The sequence below is a fragment of the Osmerus eperlanus genome, chromosome 3, assembly GCF_963692335.1.
Source record: "Osmerus eperlanus chromosome 3, fOsmEpe2.1, whole genome shotgun sequence".
NCBI classification, from domain to species: Eukaryota; Metazoa; Chordata; class Actinopteri; order Osmeriformes; family Osmeridae; genus Osmerus; species Osmerus eperlanus.
The window spans coordinates 679,901-695,754 of NC_085020.1; the positions used below are offsets into that span (position 1 = coordinate 679,901).

Consider the following 15,854-nt stretch of genomic DNA (forward strand, 5'->3'; position numbering starts at 1 on the left):
ATATTCACATCCCATATACATTCATACCCTTATCCTGGTATGTTCCACCACACCATCACACTTCAACATGGGAAATGCAAGGCCCAACCACACACCTCACCTTTAACGGCGACCTCTGCAATGCTCCTCCCTCCATCAGGCATCTCACAGAGATAAATCCCATCATCATCCACTCCGATGTCTCTGATGGTGAGTCGCCGTTTCGTTCCCCACTCCTCCATGCCATACTTGGCCCCCGGCTGCAGACGCCTGTCCTCCAGGTACCAGGTGATGGGGACCGAGTCCTCGGGAACCTCACACTCCAGGACCGCCAGGTCGCGCTCCCACACCTCCAGATCGATGAGGGGCTGTTTGAACCGCACAGGCGGCTCTTAGGACAGGAAGTAGGAAGAATAGTATCATGTTATTATTATTATTCAAGAATTTAAATGACGACTTTGTCTTGGGAAGTGTTTGGTTGACAAGCTTACTGCCTTCATTTGAAAAAAAGCTATTTTTTGTAGTAGCTTTGTTTATCAGATTTGAGCAATGTACTTTGAAATGTGCCAGTTATCTATTCTAATCTATTCTGACATGGTGGGCCACAAAATAAACCTGGAACCATAACTTGTTATATCTGTAGGAGTGAAGTATATTTCAATTCAGTGTGCTGTAAAACAAGTCATAATATTCCAATATATCCCAATAAATGCCAGTCCAAACTCACAGAAAGATTTAAATCCTGTGGTTAACATTTTCATTAATACGTTATACAATTTTGTTGCCTCCTCAGATTGCATTGGGGAACCAAATGCTGTGATGTCTGCTCAAGTGAACACTCACCAGGGGTTGTGTAAACATTGTGTGGGAATTTCTAAAAATAAATGACAACAGCACTTGATCTAGGTCCTTGGTATTAAATTATGTTAAAATCTGTGAATTGTAATATATTTCATAGTAAATACCAGTGAAGAAAACAAGATGAGCAGATTTGCTTGAGACACGTAGCTTCATTTAGTTAAGGTATGGTAAGATCATTAACACATGGAGCGTTAGATAGGAAATAAACTGTTTGTAACCGACACCATCGACCGCTACCAGACAGTTGTAAAAGAAAGAATCTCAACTGCACTTAGGAGCCTCTGTGTATTTAGCTTATCATGGTCTTATCTTAACCTTAAAATGTTTTAGAAAATTCCTTTCTGGAGGACAAAAACAGCTTTTCAAACGTTTACATTTTGACTTGTATTTTTTTTTACTTCAAATCAAGGTGATAACTGTAACTCAACTTGTACATTCTACACTTTCCTTTCCAGACGTATCTAATACAGGTCAGCAAAGGTCTGTAAATTTGGACTTTTATTGTGGGCCATGTGCGAAACATGATCCCTTCTCGAGAGACTTCGATCACATGGGCTGCCCTCAGACCTTTCATAAGCTAAGTGACTTTACAGACATCGTTCTGCAGTTGGAAGCTTAGCTTGGTCAGGGACTTAGAAATCCATCCGGTAAAGTTTCAGATGATTGAGACATGATTAACCCTTGAGTGGATCAGGGATTGATTTACAGTGGGAGGTGGCAAAGAATTTGGCGACGGAGAGCACTGGATGTATCCTGCTAATTGGCTTGTTAGCATATTGATTTAGCAGCAGCCTACTGAAAATTGTTCATAAAGCTTAATGTTTGGTTCTTTGGCAATATAAATAATAACATTTTGGTGATTGACAATGACATATTAACTAAGTTTAAGATAAGATTTCTGATATGCCACATAAGACTTAGACTGGTCCTAACCAGACTCTCATACATTTCATTTGTACAGAGTCTGGGATCGCTCCATTGACAAGCGTTAACGTCCTTGAAGGCTGGTACTCTGTTGAAGTTTAAAACTATTGGATCTGCTGAGAGCCACTCTGGATCTGCCATAACCAATCGCTAGCATTCGCCTTAGCCAACTCCTTCACCACTAACGGATCTAGCTGGAAAATCAAACTTTTCCCGAACCCCGTGGGGAGGAGGGCCACAACATCATGGCCACCAACAAAACTCAGCAAAGATTGTTCTTGCTCCGGCTCTAACTTCTGGATATTCGGCAGCATTGCCACAACAGATCAAATGGCTTTACTTGCACCATTCTCACTGAACTACAACTCAAACTAGGGTGCAACTTCAATGTCATCGTTCTCAGCCACTCCCTCTGTTCGCTGATTGGACCGCTAAAAATGTTACTGTAAAAAAATGACTAATATACCGAAAGCCCAGACCTAGTACTGAAGCAAAATGAAAATTCAGCGGAAGTACGTAGGAAGGCAGAGCCAGGCTATATAAGACTCACATCTGACATGTAACTTACCTTTCACAGATAAGTGTACAGCACTGAGAGTCTTTCCTGCAGTGTTTGAAGCAGCACAAACATAAACTCCATTGTCCTTTTGCTTACAGTAGAGAACTTTTAGTGTGAAGTATCCCTCCCTGTCCTCATACAACAGATAGCGTCTTCCAGACAAGATCAGCCTGCCGTCTTTCCTCCAGATAATCTCCGGTTTGGGCTTCCCCGTCACAAAACAGCGGAATTTGGCATGCTTTCCTTCTGTCACGGCAAACATTTTAACTTTGGCCGCGGTGGTTACGGTGTCCTCCCTGAGGCGAGTGGCTACCTGCCTGCCGCTCCTCTGTTTGGCCTGGTGGGCCTTCCAGTGACCGTTGGTGTAACCGTTCCTGTTCCCTTCCTCCTCGTGACTGGGGCCGGCGTCAACAAGCAGCACCGCCCCGGCCAACCCCTCGCCATACTCATTTCTGGCCTTGCAGGTGTACACTCCTCCGTCTGGTGCACGAGTCTTGAAAATCTTTAACTGAAACCAACCGCCGTCCTGGTACCCCACGCTGAAGTGCGTGCTTTCGAAGATCTCGTTGAGTTTCCTTCCGTCCTTCTCCCAGACCACCTCGGGGCGAGGGTTGCCCCACAGCTTGCAGGAGAACACTGCATCCTCGCCCCGGCCCACGCGCGTGGAGAGGGGCTTGATGAGGAAGCGAGGCTTGTTTTCCTCGCGCAGCTCCATCTCCTGGGCCTCACCCTCCACCTTCAAGGTGGCCGCAGCGTACGTCTCCCCAATGCTGTTCTTGGCCTTGCAGATGTACTGGCCGCTGTCCTCCACGGTCACAGCAGAGATGATGAGGTTGTACACGTTCCCGTCCTCAAATACACGGTATCGGCCCTCAGGGTCGATCTTTTCATTGTTGCGTTCCCAGACTACCGCCGGTCTGGGATCGCCTCCGATCTGACATTTCAGCATGGCATCCGTGCTGCTCTGCACCATCACAGGGCGTGGGTACGCCAAGAAGCGCGGAGCACCCCCAAACACATCCATCTCTGCTCGCAGGCCAGCCTCACCTCACCCCAGGAAGACAACAGGCATGCAGTCCGTCTCTCCCTCTCGACCTCACTGGCGCAGAGCTGTCCTCTTCTTCACTGTACAAGGTTCTAGAAAAACACACAAACAGACATCGTCAGAGGAGGCTTCCTGTTCTGGTTCCATCATTGAGCTCTGATTCATCATATTCTTCATAATTATTATGTGACGGTTGACAGTGCCACATTTGGGTCTTTAGTGTCGGGGAAAATATACATACATTTACATTTAGTCATTTAGCAGTGTTACGCACAATTACAACAATTCTGTTCTGTTTGGATTCATTATCAAATCAAACCCTGGAGGATGTGTGTGAAAGAAGCTCCTCTGTAAAGGAGTGCCCAGCACCTATCTCCACAGCAGCCACAACACACAGCCACAACAGCTGGTGCTGTATTTCAATGGGAAAGTGCTTAATATAGTACAACCTAAATAAAGACCTGCAAGAGGGCATGTGTCAGGTATCACAAAGCTCACCCTGGAACCCGCGTGCTCACACAAACACATCTAACTCCCAGTCGCACAGCTAAGGGACCTCGCTGTCAGAATATGCCAAGCCTCCCTCACTCTGTATTGGCAGGCCTATTAAAGAATTTACTGTCATAGTTAAAAGTGGTTTTCTATGTCATTTTCCCATAGCAGTGCTCCTCGCTCATTCCTTCTAGTCCTGATTTATCCTCTCCTCACAGCATTGAACAGTGTGTCGCTCTCAATTTAATATTTTCTCATTTTTTGGTTGGCTTCTCAGGTTTGGCTGCAGCAGCTGGAGGTGTGCTGTGAGAGATGTCTGTGATTACCAGGGACCATTTATCTATCAGAAGGTAATGTGCTCCTGGAGAGAACCCAGACAGATGCATGGGTCTTCTGATGCAAGTGGATCTGGAGCTAGCATAATTCCACACCCTGCTAGATGTCCATAACCTCGTTCCTCCATCAGGACACAGCAAGCGTGTATTTTTGTGTATCAGCTCACAACCACACTAATGCAGAACCCGTCCCACTGACATATGTAATAATAGAGCGGCTAGACATCAACATGCCTGTAACAATATGTTACATTTACATTTATTTACATTTATTCATTTAGCAGACGCTTTTATCCAAAGCGACTTCCAAGAGAGAGCTTTACAAAGTGCATAGGTCACTGATCATAACAACGAGATAGCCACAAAACATTGCGAGTAGCCAAAACATGAAGCACACATTGTGAACAACCAAAAATAAGTGCCAAAGGGAAGAACCATATGAACCATGTTCATACTTTGTTTTCCTACGATAACATGTTTGTATGTTCTGTTTCACATAGAACTAAAATAAATAAACAAATGTTTTGGTATTTAGAGACCAATTGACAACTGTTTAGTTTCTTTTTACATGTAAAAAAGTGTTTCAGTCACATAAAGCTGTAAGGACATCTTCCTTACCTTAATGTGAAGATGGTCAAGTGGTCTATGTCAGAAAAAGAGTTTAAATATCAGCCTCCCTTAGGACAGCACAGTAAAACGAGTTACAACATTAGTCGTGACCATGGCTCCATTAGTCTCCACAACACATTTAATTAAATCCTTGAGTACAAAGCGTTGAAAGTGGTTTAATTATTCCCACCGGAGGTTTAGGAGAGCAGATTAACCCCTAAGTTTACTCGTCTAGTTTAATTGGAATGACCCCTGCCCCCAGTAGGGCTGCTTTGCGTACCCCTCACATGACCTACCTCTCTTCAGCGCCCAGGAGCAACCGTCAACAGACATTCCTCTCTGGCACTCTCCCTTTGAGCCGCGAAGGCAAACTCAGCAGTCCAAACTGGCTGAGTAACGTCACACACAGATCGACTCTTTAAAAATGTCCAACCGGAATCCCGAATCTTCTCAAACGCTAACCGAGTTTGCTATCTATCCATCTTGTCAGATGGCTACCGGTCTTATCCAAGAACCAAAGATAGCGGGATTTCTTTTCAGTCAGCTCAACTCGAGAGCAGTCTCCTGATCTCTGTGGCGTTCAGCCCTGAGACACCCTGAGTGTCATTGTTCGTGGAGGACCGTTAAATGCTTTTGCAGCTGCTGCTGTCCCCTAAAAATACTGGCTGCCTCGATGACAGCAGTGAAGATAAGTCGGGTGCTTCCATTCACTTGCTAGGATGGGCTAAATATAGATTTAGATGGCCGCTCCGGACACTCGACTTGAGACCTTGTAATAAAAGCTAAGGAGAAGGGCAGTTTTTTGGGCACCGAAAATGCTTAAGGCCCGTTCATATGGTCAGCATCATCCTCTGATAATTCGCCAGGGTTACGTCTACAGAAGTTGGAAAAGGATTAATAATAATCACCAGCCTAAACAGCATCAGTAGGTGGATGCCAATATGGCAGGCATCCACAATAAATTGAGGTTCTCATCGGCTGGCCACTGTGTGCTTAACAGATTAAGTTCATTTCTAAGCGACTTGATCCAGGGACATGTTTAGTGGGGTGAAGCCAGGAGAGGACCCCAACTCACCTGTTACAGAGTCAAGTTCAAGGCCACACAAGTTTTTCAGGAGCAGAATTCATATCAGGACTGAAAAGGCACATCAAAAGCATGTTTTAGCTAGAATATTACAACTCAAAATGTATCAGAAACAGATGCACAGTACTGTAGGGGATTTGAACCTGCAACCTCTAAATCCTCATGCGATCCCTCCACCCTTGTTATACGGTTCATTAAGAATGTTAACTTAAGGCAGTCTGAATTATTGAAAACATACGTGTACACAATCCAGTGATAATTAGCTGTTCGGTTCAGAGATAAATGAAAGAAGCTTCCACAGTCTTTCCGTAAAGTACAGCTTTCCAATGTCTTCTTGCCTTTCCATTGCAACTGTATTTCTGTACACATGGTCCATTGACACGATGCCCTAACACAGGGTCATACATGTTTGCGGTGTGATGGCTTGATCACCACATTTACATTTAGTCATTTAGCAGACGCTCTTGTCCAGAGTGACTTACAGTAAGTACAGGGACATTCTCCCCGAGGCAAGTAGGGTGAAGTGCCTTGCCCAAGGACACAACGTCATTTTGCACGGCCCGGGAATCAAACCAACAACCTTCTGATTAATAGCCTGACTCCTTAACTGCTCAGCCATCTGCCCCACATCCGTCACAGTGCTTGGCATTATAGTAAAACAGCAGCATGTGGTTTCAAGCTGCCTGCACAACTCTGTAGATACTGAGATCCAGTGACTGAGGAAAATTCCTTATCGATCACAGTATTCAGTTTGGGGTACACTAGCATGTGCATGGCGTGGACTTTTCGCTGTACGACTGTGGTGTGGTCGTGAGCTGAAGACTGAGCAGAGTGCTCTCAGCTGTTTAGTGGCTCATGTCTCGCACTCCCTCCTCTCTGATTTCAGCTGTTGGAAGTAATCTGATCTAACTCATACCTCGAGCTGGCTATCTGGTTATGAAGCACTTGGTGCTAGCTAGCTCCCCAGCTACAAACATGGGCGGTTAGCTACACTTTTGGAGACTTTTACATCCCCATGGGTGCCGGAGATGAAGTCATCAAAGAAGGACGGTCCTCATGGCAACTGTGGAGTACCTGATGGATACACACTCATTAGTACCTAATTGGTCTTTTTTTGCCCTTGAAATTACTGAATACATTTACACAACGTTGATTTACTGCCCTTCATACTACTAATCCCTTCCGTTATATCTACAGGAACATGTCGTTTTGATGCATTGTTTCAGATGTGTTTTAAAAAAAAATTATGTGGTATGTTATGGTGTTAAATAAGTAGCTGGGTCATAAGAATGCCCATCAAGACAAGATAGAAACTGAATGAGACCTAAACCTTAAACACACATTAAAAACATTTGCGGAAAGAAGCAATATGAATTTAATTTTAGTCGCCAATGTTTTTTATCACTTTATCATCACTCACTCACTCATTGGAACAACAAACACCTCATTACCACCTAGTGGATATGTTTTGTTCTACAGGGTACACACATGTAATTATCAAAATCTTACTGGGCCAAATGTGCCCCATTGCCTACGTCTTTGGAAACAATTCTGGATGTTACTTTAAATTGGATGATTGTGGGAATTTAATCAACTCCATAATTACTATTTCATGTCAGTGTTTGGTATTTATAGAGCCAGACAGCCTTTTCTTGTGATTTTCTTGTGATTTATAGTGCCAAGGATATCAGGTGACAGCTTGAGATTGTCCTTGCTAGGTGGCAGATAAAAACAGGACTAGCTAGTCCCCTGGGAGAACAGGAATGGAAATGGACAACTGAAGTAGTTAAAGGTCAATGGTGGGTTTATTTCACAATTATTCAAACTGAACAAGATTCTTAGAATCTTGCATACGGGAATTGAAATGTATGCGTGTTTGTGTGAATATGTGTGTTACGTGTGGTTTGTTGTGTGTTTTGAAAAATTCATTACTTGCTTTAAGTGGAAAATCACATCAATCATTCCCTTCTGTCCACGCTCACCCACTCTAATATCAACCACACTTCCAGCCTGATCACATGATCACATACACACAGTTTGAAGCTACAGCCAGATGTCTTCTGAAAAGGGACAAACAGATTCTGTCTAATCTAGAGAGCATGGAGATGCTGTGATGCTGCTCTTTTGTGTAGAATAGTTTAATATAAACACAAGGCTTCACAGAGGCACGCAGAAGCAGGGCTGTGGCTGTAGAGAGCAGCCAAGTGTGGGGTTTGAACAAGCCTGGGCTGGTCAGGGAGAATGCCTCTCATCTGAACACACATCCCACTGCAGCCATCTCCTTTGTTGGTGTCAAGTGGTTTTAGGTGGAAAACAGTCAGAAATCATGTGGAGCAGACTCTGTTTATAGGATCCACTCTAACCCAACTGTTTGTAAGGTAGTGATCAACACAGGTGGTACCAACATCAGCAAACCCTGACCCCATGACCTGATAAACTGATAATGTTGATTTACTAAACATCAGAAAGAAAATATTAACATACGCTTGATAATTTAGTGATGTGGCGTAACCACTGCAGACACCACAGATTACTGCTTCGTTGAGTTTTCCATCAACAGAGCAGGATGTGTAAAAGGGCCTGATAGTAGTTATATAATGTGAAAGTCCTTCAAACGGATTTGTATATAGAACTGTAAGGAAACATTCAAGTGACATCTGATCTGAGGAGAGAGTGTGTAATAGTTTGTAATAGCGTTCTTCTTTATACAGGGGACGACTGCAGTTACAGTGTACTCTGCTTGCCCCCAATTAGCACGGGTTATGATGGGATCATACAGTGCCTTAGGACTAGGAAGAATTTACAATGTCAATTCCTTTACGGTCAGAGGACCTATCAAACTGAGATCAGAGTAGTATTTTAAGGAATGACTGCCTAGCTGTGAGGTCATTGGCTACATATCACCTTACTAGCAGTGGAAGGATGGGCCAAGTGAAGCGTGTTGCATTGAAACTGTGCATGGCTCGCTGGGTGTTTTTCCTAATAGTGCTTTGTCTTTTCATAGGCAGTTTGTGGTTTACCGAGAATATATTTGAGTTTCACTCAACTATTTAATCGAAGTCAAATATAACTTTTCATACAAAATATCGATTCATTTCAATATGGTACAGTAATATGTTTACTGTGATGCCCTCATTTGAAACACAGAATTACATCTCAAAGGATGTAATCAGTTAACTGTTTTTCCTCTAATTCATGTAAAGGATTCATAAGAAATCACATTTCCACAATGGTGGGGATTGTGGCCACTGTCTTCCCTCAGGTCACCTATCACCTCACGTAGCCCCAGACCTAGATACACCTGGAAGAACAAGTAGGACACTGCTTTAGAACATTGTCTACAGAAAACTGAGAAAGATGGATTTTCCTCACAACATACATTTTTTATTCAGTTATACATTCCAAAGCACGGCATCATAGCTTCACATCCCTGCCTTCTGTTGTCATGATGTTTCAGTGTCAGACATCACAGGCTTGCTCCCCGAGGGCTGCACTAGCAGACACATCTCTCCTTTCAACTACAAGGAATTTGTCTTATTTCAGAGACTCAGACAATGCATCATGTCTCAGACAGTACATACCTAGCTGGCTACACATAATTACACTCAGCAACTCTTCTGTCCACTCTCACCAAGTTCAACAACTAGATGGAAAGCAGAATCCATATGTCTTTTCCTTACAGTTCTTCTATCTAACCCTGCTGTAGAGTGTGTATTAATGTAGTGAGCCTGGAATGCCGGGTGAGCACACATCCAGTGAGCTGCAGACACGTTGGAACAGCAGCCCAGGGCTGACAGACAGGTTACAGTAACCGCTCCACTCGGCCTGCTTCTTCTCAAATCACCTCATTTCCCCACAGGGGAAGGAATTTACTCGATGCACACAATGTCTGAATTAAGGAAGGAGGGATTTGGATGGTATTTTTAATATGACGGCAGTCTCTTAAATGTCTGGGACAGTGATTAGGAGAGTGGTGTTTCCAGGTGAACATTTTGTTTGTGTCCACCTCTGTCACCCAGACTCAGGAACCCCCAAGACCTCTTCAGACACCAGATCGTGACCAGCTACGCCCTCTGCTGGCTGCTGGTTGTACATGTGAGAACCCTGACCCATGAAAGCACCACAGGAAGACAAGTGCAGTTGAATATCCCAATCTGTGAAAAACGTTTCAGAAACAAATCTCAAAAACTGTGAAATAACGGGTCCCTCTCTACAGTTGGAATTGTTTTCACCTTCCTGGTTTGCACCTTCCTCTTACAAAGTCAGAGTCCACCATTGGTTCACATCAAAACATGGGAGATGCTAGATAGCATTTGCGGCAACCCCATAATGCATTCTACATTGATACAGACTGATTTCAGATGATTAATCATTAAATATAATATAGATTGTGATGTATACCAAGATGGATTAAAAGTGTAATTGGATAATAGGGGAGGGCAGTTGTGTTCTGTGCAGGCTTATGTTTACATTTACATTTATTCATTTAGCAGACGCTTTTATCCAAAGCGACATCCAAGAGAGAGCTTTACAAAGTGCATAGGTCACTGATAATAACAACAAGATAGCCCCAAAAACATTGCGGGTAGCCAAAACATGAAGCACATATTGTGAACAACCAAAATAAGTGCCAAAGGGAAGAACCATAAGAGCATGTAGTTAAACAAGTTACAATTAAACAACATGAATCGCTGCAAGTGTACCTGTAGAAAAGCAAGCAACAGTAAAAAATATTTCACAGCGAGTACAACAATTTAAATCAGTTACCACTAACCAACAAGAGCAGCAAGACTCTAAGCAAGAGTCATTGTGATCCTTGAGGAAACTAACATGGGGTCCAGCAAACCATTCCTAAGTACCGGTGTACTCACGGAACAAGTGCGATGTTTCTTATCAATGGACACATTCCTCCAGACCCCCCCCCCCCATTCTCAGGTCAAACCCAAGACTGACACACAACAGGAACAGCTTGACATCTATTTGAACATCAATTACCCTCATGTGTGAACTGTGGTCTGTTCTAGATGGGCCCAACCTCTCTCTTGCTCAAGCAAGACCTGAATAAATAAACCAAGGTTAAGACAACACCGTGATCCTTCCTGTGTCAAGTTCATTTTTAAGAGCCGATGGGTTTTACATGGAAGGACTGAGTGTATGAATGACAGTGCATGTCCTGGCAGAGGTTTGGAGTTTACACAGCCTAGGGTCATGTATGTGATTCTAACCCCCAAACTCAACATTCAGTCATCAAAGAGGAAAGTCAGATTCATGTTGACAACAACAACACTAAATGTATTACGGAGAGAACTGCTACTAATAATGTCACTTTCTTTTATTAATAGTTTAATCTAATTTTGAGATAACTGAGGTTCTTGAAACTGTGCCCATGGTAAGAGAAGACAAGAAACGTTCAGTTTAAATATGGGCCATCTTGATATCGAACATGAAAACTAACTAAACGATGGCTTACATATCTGTTTGATATTCATTATACAAACGAAAAACATGTAATTGAATCGACGTCAATGACACTGATTAAAACACTTGAACAAGTATTCTGAACACCTTAACGTACACATGAAATCAGAGAGTGTGGATGTGTGCGTTAGGACCCAGGGGGATTCCCTTGTGTCTGGTAATATCGGCCAGTCTCCGTCGCTCCCGCCGCCGGCCGCCAGAGCGCTGATCAGCTGTTCATCTGGCGGAGCACCGCTCGTGGACCAAGAACACTGGGAAAAGTTTTACAACTTATTTTCCTAAATATTCCATGTACCCTGTCACCGTCACAACTAAAAAGCAAAGATGAAAATCAGGTATTTTTTTTGCAACAATTCATGCTAGCAGAAATTGAAAGAAATCGAAGAAAGATGTTGACGATCATTTGATGTGCTACCTCGTTGCAGGTGTTCCTCATGGTTGGAGTGGATAGTTTTCTGCGTCTTGGTTCTGGTGACTCCAACAGCATCGCAATGGCCAGGTAAGCAGGAATCAGAACATGCCAATGAAGCCTTTATACTTTAAATTATAAGTCTATCGTCTTCTTGGAGTTTCCTCAAACAAATCAGATGGCAAGAGATTTGTATTGTTCAGTTTTACACTCATTTAAAACAACCGGCACTTATTTTTACGAATGACCACACGCGGTGGTGATTCCACTAGGATAGTTAATCCTTCTCTCATGTGATGGTCGCACTTCTTCCCTGGTCGCATCGTGCACAACAGAACATGGTTAACATTGAGCGGATGATCCTTTTACACTGGCTCACGCTTGTGAGCAACGTTCAACGTTCTTTTGAATATAAAATTGAAGCATTCTGTTTGCATCCTTTACTAAATCAGTGACTGTCACCTGAACACATTTTAGTTTGGCATCTCATATGACAATCTAGCAGGTCATCTTTCAGTTACGAAAGAGCATAGAGTACAATTAGGCCACAATACAGTGACGTTGATCTCAAATGACCAGCAGTGTATGACTAACTCTGAAGTGACCCAAATGGCTTTGATCTTTAAAGCTCGATCTTTAAAAACGTCTCAAGTCCAAAGTCTTCCTTCAGAAACCTGCATTCCAACTGTGTTTGTTCAACATCTTGCTCGTTATCTGACCAGAGGGTTCTGAGTTGAAAGCTGAGTAAAGCACAGTGCAGTAGGGAGGTGGGCTGGAGAACACAACACTCCTCACACACTTTATAATTCATCCTTCAACCTAAACGCTGCATTCCAGTATATATAAATTCAATAGAAAGTTTGTCAGTTGATTGTGCAGTTGTCAGATGATATGCCATGGGAAATTGAGAAGCGTGTCATGAATATTTTATTAATGGATATTGCAGTGACGGGTATAAACTGCATTTACTGTAGGATGGAAGTGTCACAAGCTGTAGATGTAGGGGAGAGATGTGTGCTGCTTCCAGGGGTCATCAGTCTTCATCTCCATCTTCTGGATGTCAGGTGAACATTCACATTTAAGGGAAACAACAACAGTCTTGAGTAATTTCACGTCTGGAAACAATTTGGACTTAAACTGTACTGTCTTATCCAGTTAGGATTTATGCACTGTGTGAAATGTCACACATTGGTGGAAATATTTTAAAGAGGGGGGACGGCGAGGTAGGTGTACGGGGACCCCAGCCAGCTCATTAATGGCTGAATTAGAATCTGCATTAAAAATCACAGCAGACATGTTGTCCGTGTCGCGTGCAGAGCAGAGCAGAGCAGTAGACGAGCTGGCCTGATGAACACGGTCACAGCCTGACTGGCTGCAGTTAAACGTTTGTTTTTCAAAGTGTTTTCACTTCCTATGAGAACATACTCATTTTGATACAGTGCTGCATGTGTCTCATTTTTTATTATTCATTTAATATGAATGGACAACATTCTTCTTGGTATGTTCTATCAAAGGGATATATCCAAAAAGATAATGCATCAAAATGTCAGATGTTCAGTTTGCTAAGTTGGTCTTTTGATAGTTTGTTTCCACATTTTGAAGTGACACTGCATGCCGTTACTCAAGTCCATTCATTGTACCGGTAATTGTGAATACTGTAATGACAAACTGCAACCACCGAGAAGAGGAGGTCTCGAGCAAAGATCGACCTGTCAAAAAATCTGTTGACTTGTTCCTGATAGCTTTGGCCCCTGACAACATCTGCCTCCATTCCTCCACTCCTTTGTGGAATGGGGCCTGATAAAGACACTTAACAGCAGCTTCAGCTCTGGCCAAACCTTTTTTGTATTCTTGCATCACATCATCATCATAACATCATGGTTTCCAATATCCCGTGGTTCCCTTTTGCTTGTGACATCTGTAGAGTCATTTGCACGCTTGAAGTGTTATTAATAGGGCAAAACCAACTTCATAAACTGTTGCCAAGCATGTATTTCTTTGCTCTTGGTGGATCTATTCGTGTTTTCATTGAGAAAGTTGCTGATGTTTGTGCATTGGGTTCTAAAACCCTGCATGACCTTTTCTGGTGTGTAAATGGAGGCTGTGGGGGAGTTGAAACATGTTAGGGTTCCTGCTTGACTTTGAAGCTGTTGTAGCTGACTCAGTGTCTAAACACGTTTTGTAGTGGGAAAGCCCAAAAGTCTGTTCAAAGTCTCCCAACTTCAGTCTAAAGAGATCTGGATGTGCTGATGTTTTGTTATCTTGAATGATACATTTTATGCTGCTCTTCCCAGTCAAGTCAGACTGTATCATTTAGTAGTTCTTCTTCTAGTCATTTCCTATGGTGGATTAAGGGCAGAGGCACATTCCACAGGTGTAGAGAACCCAGGCTGTGAGGCCATGGAGGGGACTCGCTGGACCTTGTAGCATCTAATCCAGGGATTTTCCAGTCTATAAACTGATGTTGTCTTGGCTCAAGTATCTGCTCAGTCATGAGCTAACTGCAGTTAGGATGCATGGCAAATAATTCACCCCCCTGAATTGTGTGAGAATATTTGGCTGCTGGACATGTAATGTGCGCTGTGAGTGTGTGTGTTGGGGGTAGGTGTGTACCTGTGTGAGTGTGTGTTGGGGGTAGGTGTGTACCTGTGTGAGTGTGTGTTGGGGGTAGTTGTGTACCTGTGTGAGTGTGTGTTGGGGGTAGGTGTGTACCTGTGTGAGTGTGTGTTGGGGGTAGGTGTGTACCTGTGTGAGTGTGTGTTGGGGGTAGGTGTGTACCTGTGTGAGTGTGTGTTGGGGGTAGGTGTGTACCTGTGTGAGTGTGTGTTGGGGGTAGGTGTGTACCTGTGTGAGTGTGTGTTGGGGGTAGGTGTGTACCTGTGTGAGTGTGTGTTGGGGGTAGGTGTGTACCTGTGTGAGTGTGTGTTGGGGGTAGTTGTGTACCTGTGTGAGTGTGTGTTGGGGGTAGGTGTGTACCTGTGTGAGTGTGTGTTGGGGGTAGTTGTGTACCTGTGTGAGTGTGTGTTGGGGGTAGGTGTGTACCTGTGTGAGTGTGTGTTGGGGGTAGGTGTGTACCTGTGTGAGTGTGTGTTGGGGGTAGGTGTGTACCTGTGTGAGTGTGTGTTGGGGGTAGGTGTGTACCTGTGTGAGTGTGTGTTGGGGGTAGGTGTGTACCTGTGTGAGTGTGTGTTGGGGGTAGGTGTGTACCTGTGGGGTTGGAGTGCAGCATGAAACTAGCCCTCTGATAGCCATTCATTACTGAGAAGGGAAGACAGGCTTGTGTTTCCTGGACTGTGAGGGATTGACCCCACCATGCAGTCCTTTCTTCCTCCTCACATCACTGTGACCACTTCCCTTTCTGGCCAGTCAGTGAGAGTTAGTGTGTGGGATGTCGTCCAGACAACGGTTGTCGGATCACGATGTATGGAAGTGGCAAGTAATGGACCACTCTCGCCTCTTAAAATCCCATTGGATGCCCTGCTGTAAAAACATGACATTCCACTGACAAGTGTCCCTTCTGGACCGATTTAGAGAATGAAAAGAAACTGCCAAATTGTTTTTTCGTCATTCTAGTTCCGAAGAATCTCGTCTTTCTCTTTTAAAAGCATGAAATGTGCTGGTTAGACCACACCAGGGGACTGGCGTCTAAACCACCAGGACTCTGAGAAATGAAATGGAGACCCAGTGTAGTTTACTTCACTAAGGATGTATTATGACATGAAAGCCAGGGTTGCTATATCCTGCTTGGGTTTCTTAATCCAACTCATCTGGACTGTGTTTTGTTCACTTGATCAGATTTTGGTGACCATGTCGGCAGAAGAGCTAGGGTTAGGCTTTCCAGATACGATCGGTGGTTTCCCTAGCCTCTTAGTGTTTCCCCTAGGTTTACAGCTGGGGGGGGGGGGGGAATTGAATTGAACATGATAGACATATGCAAAACAAATGTACCTCCTTTCAGCAGACTGGAATTGGCGTTATACCATTAATTACTTCCGATTTAAGTTTTTCATCATTGTAATAAAAACGTCTTCATTTAGCATATATTTATTCAAAGCAGTGTACAGTATAGAGCGGGATTT

At 43.6% G+C, this 15,854-nt stretch overlaps 2 protein-coding genes across 13 annotated transcripts in view; one reads left to right on the forward strand and one right to left on the reverse strand.

Moving 5' to 3' along the window:
* obsl1b (obscurin like cytoskeletal adaptor 1b) overlaps window positions 1–5,388 on the reverse strand; it is a 31,853-nt gene extending 26,465 nt beyond the window's left edge. For 5 of the 12 annotated variants that reach the window (XM_062456312.1, XM_062456308.1, XM_062456310.1 and 2 more), the window contains exons 1-3: window positions 5,101–5,387; window positions 2,333–3,460; window positions 101–370 (exon numbers count right to left, since the gene is read on the reverse strand). In XM_062456312.1, the coding sequence (XP_062312296.1) occupies window positions 101–370; window positions 2,333–3,347 (1,285 nt within the window). In that variant the 5' untranslated portion in view covers window positions 3,348–3,460; window positions 5,101–5,387. Of the gene's footprint in view, window positions 1–100; window positions 371–2,332; window positions 3,461–4,813; window positions 4,961–5,100 lie in introns of those variants that run through there. The other 7 variants (XM_062456309.1, XM_062456306.1, XM_062456313.1 and 4 more) reach the window with 4 other exon arrangements.
* A 6,175-nt stretch (window positions 5,389–11,563) lies between these two features.
* Window positions 11,564–15,854, forward strand: part of col18a1a (collagen type XVIII alpha 1 chain a) — a 73,822-nt gene continuing 69,531 nt past the window's right edge. The window contains exons 1-2 of the mRNA XM_062456326.1: window positions 11,564–11,701; window positions 11,792–11,865. Of these exons, the coding sequence (XP_062312310.1) occupies window positions 11,691–11,701; window positions 11,792–11,865 (85 nt within the window). The 5' untranslated portion in view covers window positions 11,564–11,690. The remainder of the gene's footprint in view (window positions 11,702–11,791; window positions 11,866–15,854) is intronic.